Source organism: Puma concolor, chromosome D1 (assembly GCF_028749965.1).
Source record: "Puma concolor isolate L17-30 chromosome D1, mPumCon1.1.hap2, whole genome shotgun sequence".
Lineage (NCBI taxonomy): Eukaryota > Metazoa > Chordata > Mammalia > Carnivora > Felidae > Puma > Puma concolor.
This window is the reverse complement of record NC_141676.1, coordinates 1,968,266-1,983,937: the sequence shown is the minus strand read 5'-3', so window position 1 is coordinate 1,983,937 and position 15,672 is coordinate 1,968,266. Positions and strand designations below refer to the sequence as shown.

The 15,672-nt window shown below is 50.3% G+C and overlaps 1 protein-coding gene across 3 annotated transcripts in view; it reads left to right on the top strand.

Annotated features, from left to right (window-relative positions):
• The window catches only part of NAP1L4 (nucleosome assembly protein 1 like 4), a 47,966-nt gene that overhangs the window by 8,273 nt on the left and 24,021 nt on the right, over positions 1 to 15,672 (top strand). For 2 of the 3 annotated variants that reach the window (XM_086676600.1, XM_086676602.1), the window contains exons 2-4: positions 429 to 568; positions 11,321 to 11,351; positions 12,192 to 12,250. In XM_086676600.1, coding sequence (XP_086532726.1) covers positions 11,338 to 11,351; positions 12,192 to 12,250 — 73 coding nt within the window. In that variant the 5' untranslated portion in view covers positions 429 to 568; positions 11,321 to 11,337. The remainder of the gene's footprint in view (positions 1 to 428; positions 569 to 11,320; positions 11,352 to 12,191; positions 12,251 to 15,672) is intronic. The other variant, XM_086676601.1, reaches the window with a different exon arrangement.

The window sequence follows — 15,672 nt, the reverse complement described above, 5'->3', positions numbered from 1 at the left end:
GCAACAGTGATCTTGAGCTGCGCAGGTGGAAATGGCAGCAGGAAGTGAAGTGGTCAGTGGTGGTAGGGAAAGTTCACCAGGGTCTCAGTTTCAAACGTGCAAAGATTTTAATCTAAGACAGAACCAAAGGAAATGAAATGGAGAATCTCACATACACGGTCTCAGAAAAATCAGACTTAAAGACGGACTGATTTCCCACAAACACTTGATTTACAGAAGATCAAAACTCATTCAATAACTAATGAGTGTCTGCCAAGAATCTCTCAAATGTCCCCTTTTGTACTCTGCCCACGAAAGCAGCCTGCCCTAAACCTTTAGTGGACCCCTCTGTAGCTCGCTGCGGTCTGCGTGTCCCAAATTGCAGCTCCTTTGCTATTCCCGAATACACTCAGTGTCTGGTGTCTTGAGCTTGTCCTCCTCTCTTTTAGGTTCACCTTGCATGGTGTCAGAAGTGGGATCTGAAGGTGCCAGCTGCGGGGGCACTGTGACTCCTGGGATCGAGCGAGGTACTCACATTTGAGCCTTTTGTGCTCTTTGCTTCTACGGAGTCACCATAACTTTCCGTTTGGTGAGTCTTCCCCAATGTCAGGCTCCCTTGTTTTGGTAGAACTCTCAGACTTTGTTCAGGATTTGTCGTACTCTTGTTCTTAATCTGATCATGGGATCCCAGTCATCTAAATGGTCTAAGAGTGGCCCCCTTTCAGGAACTCTGGCCAGTTTTTCTTTAAAAGATGATGGTCCTTCCTCATACCCGGTGTTGACAATATGGACCAGTCTTGCTAGAAAAGGTAACTTGGAGCCCTGACGGCCATTCTGGGAAACCTTTCATCTCTTCAGACTTGTTTTTCTCCCAACCGAGTTAGAAAATTAAAACAGTTCAAGTGGGATAGTTATTTTCGTTGGTATCTGAAGGTTTCTAAACGTGTTCAGAATTCTAAAATTGCACCTTTACAAAATATTGTTTCCAAAGTGACTGAAGCAAATAAACAACTAAAGGTGGATAAAAATAAAGTGTTAGAGGCTTCTTTCGTGGTGCTGGCCGAGGTTCCCTCCTACACCACCCCCCCCACTGCCCCACCTCCTTACACATCCCTCTTTGCCTCATCACCCTTCCCCTCTATCTGAACTTTCTTTCCTGTCACTGAAACCTCACCATCCTAACCCATTAAAACCTTTCCTTTCAAAACTGACTTTGTGAGGATGCTGTTAAACCACCCCAAATTTCCTGTACCCCATGGATAAAAAGCTGAGCTTAGGGCTATAATTAAGGTCTTTCCCAAGGTAACTGAGGATCTTTGTAGATTTGTGGAATTCACCAATCTGGGCTGTGGTCTCTGTCCGTTAGTTGACATGCCTCTTGGAGAAGGTCAAGCCCAGCGCTGGATGAATGCTGCTAGTTGGAAACCCCCTGAACAGTCTCTAGGGTTTAAACTAGACCAGCCGCCAGCCCTTTCACATGACCAAGCTTGTAGTGTATAACCACGAGGCTACACGAAGTCATCTGTGGGGCTAGCCCGTGGACTAGACTCAGATTCAGGCATGCACTCAGAAGCCAGCTGAATCCGTCCATGACTGTTACGTGACTGTCCGTGACTCCAAGTTGTTGTCAAGGAAATTCCAAGCTTCCCATAGATGTTGAGTCCACCCAGATGAGCTCTGACTCCATGTTTGTAAATGGGACTAAGGAAGGACTTAACACTGTTGATCCAAACAGCCGGTATGGGACAGGCATGGAGGCTCCACAGCGGGTGTGACCTGCAGGGTCACGTTAGCATTGCAGACAGTCTGCCCACTGGAGAAAGGGTTGCTCTAAATTGAAATCCAAACAGTTGCAGCCCCCCGAGGAGCAATGGCCAAAGCCACCCCAGTGATGGGACTCTGAGGACACATGGGGATTATTCCCCAGCCTTGTGGGAGGGAGACTAAATAGGATGGGAAGACTGCTTTCCAGATTGGGGACCAATTTTCTCACTGTATCAATTAACACAGGAACCACCCTGTCAGTGCTCAACCCCAAATTAAAGTGTCCCTTCTTTAGATAATACATATGTTCCGACAGCGGGGCTCTCAGATGAAGTACCATACGTTCCTGTTTCTTAGCCCGTATCCTTTCGTCTGGGACCTTTGCAAGACAACCAACCATTTCTTCTCAGTGATTTAGCGCCCGTACATTGATCTAGGATGAGCTTTCCCAGAGATACACATTGCCTTTTTTGTTCCTTTCCCAAAGCGGAAATATTCCTTGAGGTCAAATCCAGTACTCAGGAAAATTTCAGGGCTCTTTATTGCAGTCTACAAACCAAAGACGACCGAACTTTGGTCTACATCCCCTGGTACCCCCACTCTTTGGGCAAAGCCCTCAACAGACAGAGGCAGAATTCATAATGCTCCTCCCTTTAATAATCCAGATTGACCTCTCAAAACTTCTTCCAAGAATAAATCAACATCCTATAAATAATAAGAGGCCTGGAGCACCTGGGGTAGCTCAGTTGGTTAAGCATCTGACTTCGGCTCAGGTCATGATCTTGCAGTTCGTGGGTTTGAGGCCTGCGTCGGGCTCTGTGCTGACAGTTCAGAGCCTGGATCCTACTTCGAATTCTGTATTTCCCTCTCTCTCTGTCCCTCCCCTGCTCGTGCATTCTCTCTCTCAAAAATAAACATTAAAAAAAATAAGAGGCCTTATCAGGGTATAAGGTTTATCATAGATTATAAGAATTCGTTATCCTTTTGTACTAGTGCGTGTAATATCCCTATTTTACCCATAAAAAAACCCCTCTGGCCGAGGATGGAGATTGGCCCGGCATGTTAAGGCAGTAAACACTAATCCCTTCACCCTGTTGTCTCTGGTCCGTACACTGTTGGTTGCCATTGGATTCCAGACTTCTTTTTTCTTGTTTAAGGTTTATTATTTTTGAGAAAGAGAGAGTGGGGGTGGGGTGGAGACAGAGGGAGAGACCAAGGATTTGAAGCTGACGGTAGAGAGCCCAATGTGGGGCTCAAACTCTTGAACCCTGAGGTCGTGACCTGAGCTGAAGTCACACACTTAACCAACTGAGCCACCCAGGCGCGCCTGGATTCCAGACTTCTTGATGGCCCCTTTATGCCACACTCGAGAACACCAAACCTGATCCCATTGTTTGGGATGACCAAAGTGACTTCTTTAGGATTTTGAAGGAAGCTGGTAAGTCCACCTACACTTGGACACCCAAATTACCAGCTGCCCTTTTTCCTTTTTGTATGTGACAAGGAAGGGGACACCCTTAGACTACTTACCAAAAATGCGGAGTTGTCCCAGACTCCTAGGCTCCTGTAGCCAGCAGTTCGATCCACTGCCTGAGGACGTCCCCACGGCCTCAGAGCTCTGCTGCCACCATTCATACTAAAGGCTACTGCAGAGGGAGTCGGCGTCTTCCTCCACTCTTTATGCTTCAGGGCTATTGAGGCTCCCTTGGGTTCATACCACGCTCAGTGCCTTGCAGCGAGCTCTTCCCTCCTGTGAGACCCTCTTACTAACCGCCCCCCATGTCACTCTTGCTTACTGGAACCATCTCAACCCTGCTTTCCCTTCTCCCTCCTCCCCTGATGAAATTCCCCGTGACTCTCTGATTTGGACGGATCAGCTGGTGACCCCTTGTGAGGTGTTCCAGGAAGCCCCTTTGACAAACGTTGATCTTTCCCGGCTAACTGATGGCTCTTACCTAAGCTGTGAACATGCTGTATCCTGTGCTGGGTGTGTGATGACACTTCTGTGTGGGGCACGTGATAACAATTTTGAGGTTGGTAAGTCTGCACCTCTGCCTTTGGCTTCTGGAGCTAAACAAGCTGAATCACATGCCTTCACTGGAGCATGCATTATAGCCGAAAGCAAGACAGCAAACATGGATACTGACATCCAACATGCCTTTGGGGTGGCCCATGACCTTGGAATGGTAGGGAAACAACAAGGCTTCCTCACTTCCAGTGGAGGTAAAGAATGGCTCTTATTCCGGTAAAGAAATGGGCAAAAGACATGAACAGACACTTTCCAAAGAAGACCTCCAGATGGCCAACCGATACGTGAAAAAATGCTCCACATCACTCATCATCAGGGAAACACAAATCAAAACCATGACAGGATACCACCTCACACCTGTCAGAATGGCTAACACTAACTACTCAGGCAACAACAGATGTTGGCGAGGATGTGGAGAAAGAGGATCTCGTTTGCATTGTTGGTGGGAATGCAAACTGGTGCAGCCACTCTGGAAAACAGTGTGGAGATTCCTCAAAAAACTAGAAACAGAACTACCCTACGACCCAGCAATTGCACTACTAGGCATTTATCCACGGGATACAGGTGTGCTCTTTCTAAGGGGCACATGCACCCCAGTGTTTATAGCCACGCTACCGGCAATAGCCAAAGGATGGAAAGAGCCCAAATGTCCATCGACGGATTAATGGATAAAGATGTGGTGTGTGTATATATATATATATATATATATATATATATACACACACAATGGAGTATTGTTACTCGGCAATCAGAAAGAATGAAATCCTGCCATGTGCAACAATGTGGATGGAACTAAAGGGTGTTATGGTAAGTGAAATTCGAGAATGACAGGTGTCCTGTGACTTCACTCATATGTGGAATTTAAGGTACAAAACAGATGACCATAGGGGAAGGGAAACAAAAATAACGTTAAAAGGGGACAAGACAGGCCCAGTCTTAAAGTATAGCAGTTCTTAACCACCACTCAGTATGCCCACCTTGCATATCGTAGGAGATAGCAGGGGAGTCTGCTAATAATCTCAGTCTTGCTTAAAAGAGCTACTGTCCCAGCCACTGTTTTCCTGGCCCTTTCAGGAGTTGGAGAGGGCTTCAGGGAGGAGAAGGAAGGCCCCAGTGCCCAGTGGGATATTGTCTGGGGACACTGAGCACATGGAGAAAGCAAGAGAGCCACAGTGGCTGCTCCTGTCCCCAACTATCCCCGCCTTTGCCCCTACTTCTCCCACCCCCTCAAAGCTTCCCAGGAATTAAAAAAAAAAAAAAAGATTAAAAAAAATACAAAGGGACAAAACAAAAGAGACTCTTAGTATAGAGAACAAACTGAGGGTTGCTGGAGGGGTTGTGGTTGGGGGGATGGGCCAAATGGGCAAGGGGCATTAAGGACGATACTTGCCGGGATGAGCACTGAGTGTTATACGTAGGGGATGAATCGCTGGATTTTACTCCTGAAATCATTATTGCACTAGATGCTAACTAACTGGGATGTAAAATTAAAAACAAGAATGGCTCTTCTGTCTAAAATCTGTTGGCCGCCGTAATGCCACCAGCGGCTCTGGCTGTTGCTACGTGTCGCAGGTCTGATCCCCTGGAAGCCAAAGGAATCTGCCTCACCGATACCCCTGTGAGAAATGCCACCCTCATGAGCTCCGCTGACCAAACCTCTGTCGTGGCACAGAAGACGACCCCCCAGCGGGGACCTCAGGTGTGAGGCAGGAAGTATGACAGCCGGCCTCCGAAAGGGAAAAGCAGGGTTGGAAATCTAAAGGCTGCTGGCGCCACAAAGAAAAGGGACTCTGGTTTGGACCCGTTAATAAGCTGATCCTGCTAGAAAGTCTGAAGTGTTCCTTTTTGCCCCCTGTGCCTGAGTTAAGCCATTGGTTCCCTGAGAAATGGTAACTTCTGTGGATCAGTATTGGTAGGAAACAGCAGCAGGGCCATAAAAAGTGCTGTCTTGCTTCCACCTGACCCTGAGTATAGCCCAGGGAAGCCTGTTTGCACCGCCCCGGGAAGTTGTAGTTTTCCCGCTGGACCATTCGAGCCCTGGGAGGTGAATTTCACACGTTTGCCCCACCCCACGGACACAGACATTTTCTAACGATAGTTCCCGTCTTTTCACGTTGGATTGAAGCATTTCCACGTGGAAAAACGACTGCCTCTTCTGTGGCTAAAGTCCTTCTGCCAAACATTATTCCCGCTTGGGGAGCACCGTGGTGGCCAGGGGACCTACTTCGCTTGGCAAGTACTTGGACAAGTCTGTGCCATCTGGCCAATTCTACAACATTTTCTCTGTGTTTATCCTCAGACTTCGGGACTGGTCCAACGTATGGAAGAATAACGATCCAGGTTGCTAACTTAGTTGAAGCCTCCAAATACCTTGGCCCAAAGTACTACTCCCGGGTCTTCTAAATCTCAGATCTGCTCCGTCCAGTATTCATAAACTCTCACCTTTTGAAATAATCACAGGACAGACCATGTATTTAGCTGCTGCTTCCTTTGACCCACAGCTAAAGAAAGGGCACATATGTTAGTTTTGTAAGGGTCTAATTAAATCCACCGAGAATCGTCGTGTTTGTGGTGTGGACGATCTTTCCACAGCAAGCTCCCTAGAGACAAAAGACGTCACACTGTACAGCCAGGCGAGTCCATCTGCTAGAAACAGCGTCTCCGTAAAGATTCACTCCAGCCTCATTGGAAGGGCGCCTACCAGGGGGTACTGACGAACCCCTGTGCCACCAGGTTCCAGGAGACAGACTCCCGGAGTCACACGTGCCGTCTAAAAGAGCGTGAGTGGACCTGCACCCCATCTGGTGACTTAAAGCTAAACATTTTCGAGGACTGAAGCACATGACACTGGAAGAAGACCACCTACCCCAGACGCTCGGGCCCGGCCTGTGGAGCCTCCCCTTTGACGGTATTCGGTATCATTGAGCAACCGAATCCTGCTTCAAGTTGTAGTTGTCCTTTCGCCGGCCTACTCGCCGCCCCCTCCTTTGCCTCTTTGGCTCTTATGTCCAAAATCTGTTGGCCGCCATGATATTTCTCACCTTACAAAAACTCTTTGATCCCACCAACCCTCTGATGGTTGGATTTGCACCGGAGTTAACACTGGTGATAAACCTGAATGGGTGGTCTGGCCATTTTCCTTAGAAGGATGGCAAGAGCTTTCTAGCAGATACGGGGTTTTCTTCTGGTACTTTCGGGGCTGTACGTATTCTCCCTTCTGGCAAATTGGCACCAGCCGTTAAGCATTCCGTTCGGTGCTCCTCACCCATAAAGGGATACCCTTCACTCAAGTCCGTGCGTTTACCCAAGGTCTTTTCTCTATTTCACAAACAGTAATGGGACTGGCAAAACTTGAGGCCGCCTCCCAGTAGACTTGTAACTATACAGTGGTGCGTGACCCAGAAGACTGGGAGTACATTCCCCACTGGAATCTAGAAGACTCCAAGGTCTTCTCTATCAGTGTGTCTGGTGGGGTGTCGAAAATGATAAGGGCACTGGGAATGGGAAGCTGACTGGTCTCCTTTTGGTGGGAACTTCGTTCAGCATGCCTTCTCCCTGGGAGATCCCCAGACCTCCGTCACAACCTCCCCTGCAGCCGTCATACTCACCTGGTAACCCACGTATATTGAAGCTTAAGACGTTCCTATAACCGTCTCCGCGGTGCTAACCAGTTGTCACCTGTTAGTGTGAGTGAGTATGTTTTTAATCACGAGGTCTCTCTCATTCTGGGGAAAAAAACTAATCTAGCAAAAGGGTCCACCTGAGGCCCTGTCTTGAGAAAACACTAGTTATGTTTTTCTATGTGGCAGAAACATATATTCCACACTCCTCCTGGAAAGGATGCTGTGGTGTTATTGCCCCCGTTCCTGATGCCGAAGGCGGGAACACCCTTCCGCCCGCCACTCCCATATCCAATCTGGGTTCTTTCTCCTGTCTTTTCTCTCTCTCTCTCTCTCTCTCTCTCTCTCTCTCTCTCTCCCTCTCTCCCTCCCTCCCTCCCTCCCACTGTCTTGAAAGAGCACATGACAACAGGGACGGATACAGTTTCGGGTGGTTGCCCACGAATAGCCCAACAGTGGATAGAGAGGGATTTGGATATGCCTTTGCCTGAGCCTTTCCCTCGGGTGGGACTAGCAGAGCTTACAAAGGCAACTCCGAATCCGTGGTTCTACCTTTGCTGCTCCTTTGAGTGCTTCTGAACATCAACGGACCCAGACAGACAGTCGCAGAAGGTAGTCCTGAGCCGTCTCCCGTAGTAGCAGGGAGGAACCGGTGCCCTGTCTGGGGAAGAATGCTGTTTGTATGTAAACAAATGGGGGAAACAACTGAAGAACTAAAAATAATGAAATGTAGGGGCGCCTGGGTGGCTCAGTCGGTTAAGCGTCCGACTTCGGCTCAGGTCACGATCTCGCGGTCCGTGAGTTCGAGCCCCGCGTCGGGCTCTGTGCTGACAGCTCGGAGCCTGGAGCCTGCTTCGGGTCTGTGTCTCCCTCTCTCTCTGACCTTCCCCCATTCATGCTCTGTCTCTCCCTCTCTCAAAAATAAATAAACATTAAAAAGTTTTTATGGGGGGCGCCTGGGTGGCTCAGTCGGTTAAGCGTCTGACTTCGGCTCAGGTCATGATCTCATGGTCCGTGAGTTCGAACCCCGCGTCGGGCTCTGTGCTGACAGCTTAGAGCCTGGAGCCTATTTCAGATTCTGTGTCTCCCTCTCTTTCTCTGGCCCTCCCCCGTTCATGCTCTGTCTCTCTCTGTCTCAAAAATAAACATTAAAAAAAAAATTTTTTTTTTTAATAAAAAAAAATAATAATGAAATGTAATACCAAACTGTGAACTGGAATAAGCCAGGCCCTAGAGACCTAGGACGTTTTCAGCTTCCTAAATCACGGGCAGCGAGGAACACTGGCTGAGGAGTTTTTCCAGCCAGTAGCCATAATTGGACTTTGGGCCCTGGGTTTAACCCTCTCGCTGAAGTTTGTGCTGCCTCGTATCAGGCAGGGGCCTTCCTCCTAGACGTGTGTACAAACTAGAGTTCTCTTCCTTCCCAAGACTTAGCCTGAAGCTCCACTGGGAGGAACATGGCCGAGATCCCCCATTTCGTGACTTTTTTGTTCACATGTGGCCTGACGCCCTCTGGCCGCGTCCCTCCCGTGAGGACAAACATCTGGGGACGGTCTTCCTGGGTTCTGACGGGCTCCGTCCGCTCACAGCTAAGGACAGCTCTGAACAAGACCCCGTACAGACCAGTTGACCGGCGCTGCCTTCTGTGGCAGAGGCTGATCACAGGGACGCCCGGCAGGATTGTGTCCTTCGATGGGAGCGAAGGTGTCAGGTGGGGAGTCTCACACGTGCGCCCTCAGGAAAGCGGACCCGAGGACCGTCAGGCTGACTTCCTGTAAACGCTTGATTTCCAGAACGTGGAAGTGGTCTCCCCCCAGTGAGTGTCCACCAGGAATCTCTCCCCGTCTTTGAGCCGTCCAGCTTGCTGCATGGCTCCCGACTCGCTTTTCCTCTTTGTCCTCTGCCTGTAAAAGCGGGCGCCCTAGACCTCCGGTGGACTCACCCCTAGCTCTCGAATTACAGTTCCTCTGCTTTTCCCCAGGAGGCTCTCTTTCTGGTTTTGGAACTTGCCTCGGATTGTCTCCTTTCTTTTAGGTTGACAGACCCGAGTCCTCATCGTCCCAGCCGGGAGACCTCGGTCAGGCGGTTCGCCTTCCCAGCCTCATTGTCGTCCCCTACCCGCCGGGGGTGTTCGCTCCCTGGCAGAGTTGGTGTCGGGCGTAAACTGTAGGGAAGTGCCTGTCACCGTGGGGCCCTCGCCACTACACGAGGTGTTGGCACCAGGTGTGTGGTTTGATGGGCAGCTACCGACTCGGGGTCAGGGCTGGAGCCCGTCCGCTGGGCTGGCGGTGCCGCTGCTTCTGGAGAGCAGGCCCCTCCTGGCACTCAGTACGCGTGTGGCCTCCGGGGTGCTAGCGGAGACACCGCCACACGGTGGAGCCACGCTGCGGTGGGTGCCTGCGGGGAGCGAGGTTGGCAGGAGGTGCGGGCGTCCGTTCGTACTGTTCAACCCAGAAATCCTGCTGTTGGCGTGGAAATAAACAACGGGGGCCCCCGGCAGCCACACAGACGACCGCATTCGGACAGACGTTAGCGAAGGCGTGTTGTAGGGAGAGCCGTCAGGACTCCACGGCTGGCACCTGCTAGGTGGGCGCCTCAGCTCTTAGGGTCTGGCATCAGCTGTCACTTTGCAGACTCCCCTGTCCCGAGGTCTGCGCTCGCGGAACGGAAGCTCGGGGCCCCGCGCCGGCTGCGGTGCGCAGGCCGCGGTGCTCACGTAGCGAGCTGCAGGGGGGCGGGGCTGGGAAGCAGGGTCGCAGTGGGTGGCTAGGAACGGCAGGGATTCACATTTGTGTGGGGTGACTGGACTCCACAGAAGGTGGCGGGGACCAGGAAAGGTCTTTAAAAGTCACTGACGTGGGGGCTGTGAGGCGGAGGGCCGTTGTGGCCAGCCCCTGCCGCACCTGTTGAATTCTCTTCCTTCTGCTTTGCATCTGCAAAAGCAAAACCACCTAAGAAAACGCAGTTGAGTTCATTACAAAACGCTTGCAGATCATAAATTCCGGCTATTTTTCTTCAGTACAAAGTGTTCAGTTGCTGTTTTGTTTGAAGCATCGTGACTGAGGGGCTTGGGCTTTGCTCTAGTGCCTGAGAATAAGACGTCGACGGGGCCCGGGCCGTTGACAGGTTGCTGCCCTGGTTCGGAGGGAGGGGGAGGAGGAAGAGGCGGAGGAGAGTATGGGGAGGAGGGAGATGGAGAGGCTCCGAAGTGTGTTTACCGTGTCTGAGATTAAGGAACGTCACCACCTCTCTTTAGCTGTGCATTTAGATAGGGTTTTGAAATTTTATTGAGTTCTTTTTGAGGCATAAACGTCCTGGAACCTAACTTTAATATTTAGAGGTAGAAATTCACCTGATTTGAAGATAACCCTTTTCGTGTGTGTCTTCTGAGAGTGGGATTGGACTGAGAATATTGTATCGTGCTTTTACACAGACAGTGCCACATCTTTAGCGTGGGAGTAAGGGAACATACAGAACAAAGTTTAAAAATCATCCTGTGATTTGGAGCGTGCGAGACAGCGTAAACACCAGTAAATGCTTTGACTGGTTCCAGAATAATTGGCTTAGCATCAACACACGTCCTTGTTGTTAAAGCTTCTTATAGAGAAAAGGCAAATGAGGATTGATCGCTCTTACCCTGAAGTGTGGTCACTGTAGCACCGAAAAGACATTTTTTTGTGAGTAAAATGCGCATACGCTGAAATTGACAGGTCCTTACTGTATGATTTGATGAGTGTGACAAGTGTATGTGTCTAAGAAACCTAAGAAACCAACACCCCACTCACGATCTACAACATTTGCATCGGCCCAGAAAGTTCCCTCCTGGTAGACCCTCACCCCCACAGACGGCCGCTCCGATGGGCACACTGGCGGGAAGTTCTCTGTGAATATTTGATGTTAATTGTTACAACTCTTTTTCAATTCGTAGGAGGTCAGAGCCTTCAGATGGCAGATAACAGGTAAGCCAAGACGGACTTTGTTGGGATTTCTGTTTTGGTTGATGACCACGAGCCAGGCTGCCCGTCCGTGAGCACCAGCGGCAGCTCTGGCTCATGGCTCCTTTTCCCCCTGTATTTGAGCCCATGAAAACTTGCTTCACGCGTGGGAAGTGTCTCAAATACTGATCCTGGGACACCTTTTATGGGAAGTGGTCGTTTTGCTCTCTAGGCCTTCGTGCCTCCCAGGTGAAGTCCTGGCCGCCTGCCTCACGTCGCACGCCCCCTGGTGTTCAAGTGAAGAGTTTTGTTACGTGGCTTGTTCTGGTCTGGTGTGGTGTTTGATGTGGTTTGATTTTGGTAAGGGAGCTGTGTCCAGACGTCTCTGACACCTGTCGCACCCATTTTGGGGAAGTTCCATTGTTTGTGGAGACGTTCTGTGGCCGGCTTACAGAGCCACTGAGGGCACCGTGTCCCAGAAACCCTGTAAGGCAGCTCTCCTCTGACCCCCTTAGCGGCCGACCAAGCTGTAGCGGGATGCTGGTTGGCTCGCGGGGTTGGTTTGAGGGTGGGCCGCAGAGTTTGGGGGAAAGGAACTGGAGAAGAGTAAGCTAAGACGCTTCGGCCAGGGCTGGAAATCAGAGCCGCTGTGTGTGGCATGGAGGTCGGGGCGGGGGGGGGGGGGTTAGATGGTAGGATTTTTTTTTGAGAACAGGAAAGCACCTCGTGGATAACACCTGTGCATCCGTAGCTGTGCTCTGTCCTTGCAGAGATCCCTCTCCCTGCGTTAAGTAAGAAAGTGCCCTGTGCTGTCTGTCTCCGGAAGTTCCTTGCTAGTGATACTTACTGCACACGCTGTCTTAGTTTTTCAGATGGTGTTCCCTCAGACGCCTTGGAGGCTGCTAAAAATGCAAGTAATACAGGTCAGTGCGCCAGCCGCAGAAAAGGTGACAGTTGGAGAGTTTGTTTGCACGGCAGGGCGTCCTGCACCCTCGACCCATTTACTGCGATAACAAGCAATACAAGTCCAGGGTTACTGTGCTTCAAAGACGTGGAGGAGTTAGAGTAATTGAAGTGGAAATCGGTACTTCGTTTATTTTATTTTATTTGCTTTGTTATTTTTTATAATATTTATTTATCTTTAAGAGCAAGAGAGACAGAGCATGAGCAGGGAGGGGCAGAGGGAGAGGGAGACACAGAATCGGAAGCAGGCTCCAGGCTCTGAGCTGTCAGCACAGAGCCCGACGTGGGGTCGAACTCACGAACCGTGAGATCATGACCTGAGCCAAAGTCAGACGCTTAACTGACTGAGCCACCCAGGCGCCCCTATTTTATTTTATTTTATTTATCTTATTTTATTTTATCTTATTTATTTTTATTTTATTTTTTATTTTATTTATTTTATTTTATTTTATTTTATTTTATTTTATTTTATTTTTATTTTTTTAAGTTTATTTATTCTGAGAGAGAGAAAGAGAGTGAGCAGGGAGGGGCAGAGAGAGAGGGAGACAGAAGCTTAAGCAGGCTCTGAGCTGTCAGTGCAGAGTCCGATGTGGGGCTGGAACTCACAGACTGTGAGATCATGACCGGAGCAGAAATCGGGAGTCGGATGCTTAACTGACTGAGCCAGCAGGTGCCCTGAAAATCGGGACTTCATTTCAAACTTACGGTCAGAACTTCAGGCTTTCCAGAAGTGCGGTGACCTGCACAGTGCATCTCTGTGCCTCAGCCGGGGACTGGTCTTCCCATCTGTGTCCTCTCTTCTTTTCCCTGGTTATTCTGGAGCAAACCCCAGACTCCATCATGTCATTCGGTCTGTAAATTCACAGATGGGATTTCTCCTCCATTTTAAAATTTCTGTATCTGTACTTTTTCCCCTTGAACTGTTTGAAAGCAAGTTGTGGACCACCTGACTCTTTTCTCCGAAAACAGTTCCACGTAAATTTCCTGCAAAGCAGGATGCACAATCATCACCACGGTGCCATTGCCACAATGGAGAAATGCGGGGTTGACGGGGCACCACCAGCCGATAGCACAGTCGCGTTCCTGTTTCCCTGGGCTTCTCAGCAGCTCTGTTCCAGCTGCCGCCCGCACCCAAGTCCGAGACTGGCCAGGGGTCATGTCTCCAATTCAGTTCCGTCTCCTTCGTTCTAGAACCGCCCTCCACGTGATGACACATCAGTGGGCTGCGTGCCCCGGCTGTCGTGTAGAACGTCCACACTCTGGGTGGGTCAGGCGGTTTCCTCCCCGTCACACTCAGACTGCCACACCGGGGACATGGTGTGGGAGGGGCACTGGGGCTGCGCCCGGGGTCAGTGCTGAAATTGAGGACTTGGTTACGTCAGCGCCTGGCAGCTTTCCCCGTTGGGAGGGTCCGGTCAGTGAGTGACCTGTTGCTTATCCTGCGGGCACCCTATTTTCCATGAGTTGTGGTCGTGATCCTTTAATCAGGATTGACATTGGTGGTCGCAGCAAGGCGTTTCTCTAAGACGGTCCTGCTGTGTATTACATCTGTCAAAGACAGTCGGGGCGCCTGGTGGCTCAGGCGGTTAAACGACTGCCTTGATCTCAGCTCAGGTCGTGATCTCGCAGTTTGTGAGATCAAGCCCCACACCGGGCTCTGCACTGATAGCAGGAGCCTGCTTGGGATTCTCTCTCTCCCTCTTTCTCTGCTCCTCCCTGGCTCGTTCGCTCTCTCTCTTTGGAAATAAACACTAGGAAGAAAAAAGACCGGCTTTCCTTCCCTACTCTCCCAACCCCCATTTTAGTGTTACTGTAGGCTCCTCGATTTCTGTTCCCGTGTCTTATCAGTTGCCATCATTCTTTCTGGTATGCACGTTGTCGCGCATTGCCAGTGGAGTTCCTTTCTAGCTGGCTTCCGTGGCCTTCTGTTATGTCCCCATCAGCTTGTGCGCTAGGTGATGATCCGTGTGTCCTCGTACTTCCCTTGCTCCAGACCTGGAATCTACCATTTGTCCCAGGGGCCCTGTTTTGGTAGGGAGATACATTTTAAAACCAGAACTCGGGCACCAGAGAGGCCTGGTCAGTTAATCACCTGACGTTGGCTCGGGTCGTGATCTCCCGGTTCGTGCATTTGGGCCCCGCGTTGGGCTCTGTGCTGACAGCTTGGAGCCAGGAGCCTGCTTCGGATTCTCTCCCTCTGCCCCTCCCTTGCTTGTGCTTTTTCTCTCAAAAATAAATAAATATGAACATAAAAAACCAGAACATAGATGCTAACTGTCATTGTTTCTAGGCCTTTCAGTGGCCAGAGCTAGAGGACACGTGTGTTTGTGTATATGCACGTAGCATTTATGCATTGTACACGTATATAGTGTTACATTACACAGTTACATAGATTAAATACACATACACACTGTTTCATGGTGGCAGTTCTTTGTAATTAAAATGTTGAAATCCAGTTGCCTACTTAGTGTCCTTTGCTTGCCCACATCACTTGCTTACAAGAAGAGGGGCACCTGGCTGGCTCAGTGGGTGGAGCTTGCGACGCTTGACCTCGGGGTTGTGAGATCGAGCCCCGTGTTAGGAGTAGAGGTCACTTGAAAATCTTAAAAAAAAAGAGTGAGGGAGCAGAGAGAGCTCCCAGGTATGGACTACCTTTGGAGTCAGGTGAGTGTGCTACGTAGGTTCCTGTAGAGTGTCAGTAAGAGGGCATTGGCTCAGCAGATGCTGAGAGTCTGCACCGGGGGCCAGATGATGTGCCCACTCTGTGGTTACAGTTGAGCCAGAGACACTTCCTTCCTCCTCAATGTCTTGCTTCTTGGTTGGGAAATAGTACAAATGTTGTGTGAGCTGAAAGGGCAGTGTGGTGGACGAGGCCGGTGAGTTTTAGGAGGACGGGCAGGGATTGCTATGTGGTGGGGGTGGGTCTGGGCAGGGCAGCGTAGGTGAAGGTGGGGACCCGCAACGCTTGGATGTCTGGACGCTCCAGGAGCCGGCCGGGGCTGTGAGCCAGACTGCAGGTGCACGCTGGTTTTCTCTGAGGGACAGTTGCCTCATCCTTGTCCTTGGCCTCTGGGTCCCCTCAGGATGGCGGGGCGGCAGGAGATAGGCATTCCTCCGTTGGGAAATGACTCTGTCCTCTTTTGGGAGATCTGGGGCTTAGACAGCTAAAGTGAGTACCAGAAATCTCCAGGTACCTTTCAGTGGGTTTCTAACCACTCAGGTAGTTAACAGAGGCTATCCAACGCCTTTAAAATACATAGTGAGTATTTTCAAAACATGTGCTTCAGCTTCTTGCTACATTTAGAAATTAAATAAACGTGGGGGCGCCTGGGTGGCTCAGTCGGTTGGGCGTCCGACTTCGGCTCGGGTCGTGATCTCGCAG